Source organism: Verticillium alfalfae, genomic scaffold (genome assembly GCF_000150825.1).
Source record: "Verticillium alfalfae VaMs.102 supercont1.1 genomic scaffold, whole genome shotgun sequence".
Classification (NCBI taxonomy): Eukaryota; Fungi; Ascomycota; class Sordariomycetes; order Glomerellales; family Plectosphaerellaceae; genus Verticillium; species Verticillium alfalfae.
This window is the reverse complement of record NW_003315038.1, coordinates 954,362-960,309: the sequence shown is the minus strand read 5'-3', so window position 1 is coordinate 960,309 and position 5,948 is coordinate 954,362. Positions and strand designations below refer to the sequence as shown.

Genomic DNA, 5,948 nt, shown 5'->3' with positions numbered 1-5,948 from the left:
CCCCCCCTCAATCCCCACCAGTGCGTCGCTGACCCGCCTCGCTCCTGTGGGACGGACCCCACGATTGAGGATTCCTACCGGAAGCAGGAGAACATCAAACACCCAAGCATGCATGCTCGAAGTCCTCGACACTGCCGGCCAGGAAGAATATACCGCCCTCCGAGACCAATGGATCCGAGATGGCGAAGGTTTCGTTCTCGTCTATAGCATTTCGTCACGATCCTCCTTCTCCCGTATCAAGAGGTTCCACCACCAGATCCAGCGGGTAAAGGAGTCCTGCGCCTCTTCACCCTCTTATCCTGGTTCACCCATATCGGCCGTTCACTCCCAAGCGCCTGTACCCATCATGCTCGTCGGCAACAAGAGCGACAGGGTCACGGAGCGCGAGGTGTCCACCCAAGAAGGACATGCACTGGCTCGCGAGCTGGGCTGTGAATTCGTCGAGGCCTCCGCCAAGAACTGTATCAATGTCGAAAAAGCCTTTTACGATGTCGTCAGAATTCTCCGCCGCCAGCGCCAGGCAGCTTCCCGACCACAGCCCAACGGACGCAGCTCGACGCGCGCGCACAACTCCAGCTCGCAAGACTACAACACGAAGGAGAAGAACGACGGCAGCCGAGGAAAGGGCGACAAGAAGAAGATCAAGTGCGTCATTTTATAAAGGCTTGATGCCTCGAACGTGCGATTCTCACGATGCGATTTTATTCATCACGATTTTATGATGCCCCATAGAGCGTTCGGCCTTTCATCCAAATGGCCGGTATTTTTATGACGCACGAGAACCAGTCCTCTTATCCTCCGCAAAGATTTGTTCTGCCACTCGCACTGGGCCACGCATGTCAACTCGAAAAGAAACAGGACGAGTTACAGCCGAGCTGAGTCGATTTCAGTCGAATCGCCACCCCAGATCGAGTAGCTCTTCAACCGGCGAATGGCGCACACAAACACACCAAGAAAGGAGTCATGTCCGTGGCGTTTCTGATTTCAATGCTTGGGCGGCGTGGGAGTTTGATTCTTTCATTCCAACACGTGGACGCCACCTGACGGAGTTCGCGGAGTCCGTGGTTTATTTTTCAAGCAAGCTGACAGACCTGTTCGCCAACGATAAAAATCTATTCTACCTCATATGCTACCAACCTGTCTCATACACATCCTTGCGCAAACTATGCCACATCTCAATTCGGAGACTTTCTTCTTGGATCCCTGGGCAGGACTAGGGTTCTTCGGGCAGGGAGGGGGACGGGAAAGAGGGGAAAGGAAAAGGAGTAGGATAGTGGTGGAAGTAGCGGTCGTCAGTCGATTCACCCAGATGGGGGAAACGCATCTCCGCCGCCAGGAACAGGAACAACCTCGCCGCGGCACAAGCCACGCCGTACAAGGGCGAGACTCATATATCAGCATTTCCAGGGTGGGATGTGTATCTAACTATGTCTTCCGGCACTGGCCGCTCTTCCGTGCATGGCCCGTCTCCGATTCTACGTTTCAACAAGTACCTACTGCTTCCCCAAGTATCTATCTAATCGCTGTCTCGCTCATCTCGCTCCGTCTTACCCCGGACTACACACCCCCCTCGACCGTTCGACCGAGAACAAAGGCAAGGCCAAGTTTGATGGATAGTGCCGATGCGCCGATCGCTCGTTCCTCAACAAGATGGGGTGCCTAAAGAGTCTTGAGCAGGCTCTACGTGTGTCAACGGGACGGATTGTCGGGGCTTTCTGCCTAACAACGTTGACCACCTGTGGGCGGTCCAGGCGGCAGGTTTTCAATTGACGCCTCGTGCGCGGAAACACAACTGGTGGCTCGGAACCGAAACACAGATGACAGATCCCATATTGCCAGGGGTGGGGGACTAGGGGCGGACTTATGAATATGCTGTGTGCCCCATCAACTGACTCAATTGCTCCGAGATGCCAACCAGGGCAACCTCACAAGGCATCAGGGCTGCCCTTTTGTGCCCCTCACCCCTTGGCCCCCTCCCCCTTCCAGCCGGCGGCGTGGTAGAGAGGAGGAGGTTGGGACTCGCGAAGGGTGGATGCATTAGAGGGTATTTGGCACTATCGAGGCTGGGGCGGTGCTTGACGCTACTTGGCTTTCCAGGTGCTCCATTTTGCTTTTCCGCCAACGGCTGCCACTCCTCCTCCTCTCCTGCCAAGCTTGCTGTGGGTTTGGGCATGTACAAGTACCGAGCGTGAGGGCCCCCGACGACGGTTTAGGCCAGGTCGATGGCTTTCCTTAGCCATTGTTCCTTCTCCCTGATTGGCGACCAGCGATATCGTGCGACCGCCGTACGGACCCGTTGAGGCTGGCAGCCGCGCTCCAAGGGGAGGACTGGGGTGGACGGGGGGCGGGGGGTGCAAACGCGAGGTTGAGGCCCAGAGGAATAACGAAGTCTAAACCATCTCATGTCGATCTTGACATGAAAACAGCAATTGTCTCCGGCGCCTCGCGTGGCACGAGGTGCGGCTCGGGGGGTCGATACAGCGTGGATATCAGGATGTCGGGCTCGGCGGTCGGTGGCAAGGCTGAGCGAGAGCCCGTAAACACGGCCGTGGGAGGCAAGCGCTGCAGTATTATGCTTCTTCTCGCGCCTGAGAGTTTCCGAACCGCCCCATTCAGACGGGCGAGTCATCAGATATGCGGCCGGGTTTGCAGCACAGCGCTGCACGGAGACGAGCCATGACCTACAGTACCTTGCCTGAGGTAGCTGCCACGGCACCTGTATTTGGCCTCAAGATTAGGTAGGCTAGTATCAGAGGCGTCTGTGCACTGTCTTTTTATGGAGACGAGGAACTTGGGTGGATGGTCAACCGGCGTCTTTTGCTACGCCTCTACTAACATCGTGATTGCTTGCAACGACGCTACGGAGCCAACCTTGTCCCATGTTGGAGTGCCGTCGAAACCTCATTTCACTGCCTGCAGTCTGTGGCAGTCACGTCTCCTGGTGAGGGGCTCAGAGGCTCCGAGACATTGCGACCGTCCCGAGGGAAAGGACGTTGCCCCCCTCGGCCTAGTCGATTCGCAGCTCTCTCAGCCGAGGCTGGAGTGTTTGAGTTTGCATGATGCCAATGGGGAGGATGGTGAGGACGGATGAGCCTCCGGTCTCCCGGTTTAGCTTCTGTAGACAGCCCACGTCTATCCTACCTTACCTTGGGCAGCTATCAACCTCAGGACTCCTCAGGAGAACATGGACGCGTCCGCCGACGACCGATGAAAGGAACCCCCCTAAGAAAAAAAACCTGATGAAGATCCGCTCCTGTCTGATGCAACCCTTTCGGATTTTCGGACCCCTTCTGATACCTGACAGCGCGGGGTTCAACTCCCAACACACCAGACCAAGACTGACTAGGTATCTAGCTGGGTACCTTGGGATGTTGGTGTCTTCCTTCCTCGCTTTGGGCAGGTGCGAGGGCTTACTTCAGGCACTTGCTAGCTGCATGGCAAAGGCGCCTGTGTTCGGCACCTTGTGTGCTGTGGAGGTCGTCTCACGCCATAGCTACCTACCAGGTATCTATCTGTCAGCTCTCTCCCCCGCCCCCCACGGCCTGGTGTCAACGCTTCTCTAGTCGTCTTCCATGCCGCTCATCACATCCTTCCATCACGTTCCCCACCTTAGCTACATCTCCCTTCTCGCTTCGTCGTTATCGTCTTTCCCAAAGGACGCGAGGCAGGCCGCCTCTTCTTCTCTCGAAGTCGAGCACGCACAGAATTCCTGGGACGCGCCCGTACCGAGCGGAGGAGGCGGATCGTTCCTTCACCTGGCGCCCTCGAGACGAAGATTCCACGGCCCTTCTCCCGTTTCCATGCATGATCAACATGTTTCGCTGGCAATTGAATCTCCGCGCTTTTCCTAGTGTCATCACTTCCGGTACTCGCAGTGTCGATCATCAGTCACCGAGCGCGTGGTTCTCCAACTTTCACCGAGATGATCCTCTACGTACGAACCAAGGCAGGATCTGATCAGAGCATGCTGTCTTGTTTTTTCTATCCTTTAAACCCCCCACGTGCCCGGGAAGTGACCAGAAGCCTGACCCAGACCCAGAAACGGCGGTGGCCGGGGGGGGGGACACCATACCAAGGTGAGGGGCGGGCCATGACTTGGACCTTTGGGGGGAACTCCTCAGGGTCCCTTTGTCTCAACTGGCTGCGTAATGCTTTTGTGCTTTTTGATAGAGGCTTCAGCACCAAGACAGTGGCTTTGGATGTCTGGCGTGGGGGTGAATGGTTCGGTTCTGCAGCGGCTGCTTCGCTGGCTCTCCTCGTCGTTCCGTCATGGTTGATGACACCCTGCTCAAGGCTTGTTGGGGTTGATGGGAGAGGGCTGGGAAGGGAAGGGGAGGCGAGGCAAGACGAAGGGGGGAAGAGACAAGACTCCAAATGTCATCAGTGGCAGCAAGGGTCGGGGAAGACATCCTGAGGAGCTTCCCTTGTCGGCAGACCACGCAAGCACACCACAACCACAACCACGTAGGCGAGCCCACCCCTTGATAGGACGGACCATCTTTGTGTCGACAGAGTCGGACCCCCGGGCCCCTGCTTCATCGATAAAGACGTTCCAGCAGCAGGCACGACAAACACCTAAGACGCACACTCCGGCTGTCTGTCCCTCACTGTCGCCCCCTATATGTGAAGCCTGTTCTTGGTCAAGCGCGGACCGGGAGCGCGACGAACGCCAAGACTACGGGAGCTGCCACCAGCCTTATGCCTCGTGGGTCTCGTCTCTGGGAGGGGCAGTGGGGGGGGGGGGATGAGGGGACTAATGTTACCACAGGACAACGGAGCTTGCCATCGTAGTTTTCACCAGTGAAGCTTCCCACGTCCAAAGTTGCGATTCAGGCTGGCCTGTTCCCTCCCCTGCAGGCCGAGCCGACCGGCATGTCGAAATACTCGTCCCCCTCCCTCACCCCCAAAAAGCCAGAGGACGGCAAGTCTAACATCCTTTTGAGAGGGTTACAGCGACCGAGCAACCACGAGGCGGCCTGCGTTGTGGACCATGTCAAGTCGCATTCGATGGAAAACCACAAGGTGCCTTGTTGCAAGGCGGCTGGCTGGCTCACTTTCAGTCGTCCCCATGCCGCGTTTGCGGAAGTGATAGCTACCTAGCTCGGTACCTGAGCATGCAACGCACGCGGATACCAAGAGGAAAGAGAAACGACGCTGTCCTTGCCCTGTCCCCCTCTCGCCCCTTCTTTCCCCGCCATGTAACACACGCCGTAAACCAGGCCCCAGGCATTCCGCCCACGACGAACAAGCTCGCGACGGCCAATCTATCGGACCGGAAAGGAAATCAAAGGACAGACACCCCTACTGGTGATGCAAACCCCTGGTCCTGGCCTCCATTCCCCCCACGAGAGCCGACGGACGCCACTTGCAAGAAGGACGCCGGGCACGCAAACCCCCCCTCAATTTCAGGTTGTAGCATACATGTATGTACACGATGCCGCGAGACGCAGCGGCGCGGCCTGCGGAACCCCCCCGCCGGCCGGTCCGGACGATCAGACGAGGCCTTCCCCGCGCTAGGTGTTGCGAGGTGAAAGGCCTCGTACTCTCTCGCTTGACGTAACGCACGCATTCGGTATGGGCCTCCTCGACGCGAGCGGACAGCTCCGCATGCAATATTGTCATGTTGTGTGACATGCTGGCTGCAAGCTCAACGAAGCCTGCGCATTCTGGCAGTGCATGGCATGGCTTCGTAGGCCGCGACCAAGTCAAAATTAACGGAGCCAACGTCTCGTCATGGAATCAAGGCATCGCGGGGTAAGAGGTAGAGGCCTCGACTCGAGCTCATCCTGTGTGGGCAAGGGAGGGTCGGGTTTCCGCATACTAGTCGGGCGGGACACAGGCATGGTCAGGGTATCCAGTGTTGACACGAGTAATCACGAATTGTTAGTCTTGGGTCATGCTTCATATTCAGGGGTAGAAGACAAGACTTTTAGCACGTGCCATTGGAA

The 5,948-nt window shown here is 57.2% G+C and overlaps 1 protein-coding gene across 1 annotated transcript; it reads left to right on the top strand.

The window, feature by feature from the left end:
• Positions 1–112: 112 nt before the first annotated feature.
• Positions 113–661, top strand: VDBG_00306 (ras-2; the record flags this gene model as incomplete). Its single annotated transcript, XM_003008579.1, has 1 exon — positions 113–661. The coding sequence occupies one exon, from the start codon at positions 113–115 to the stop codon at positions 659–661; it is 549 nt and encodes a 182-aa protein (XP_003008625.1).
• Between the last annotated feature and the right edge of the window lie 5,287 nt (positions 662–5,948).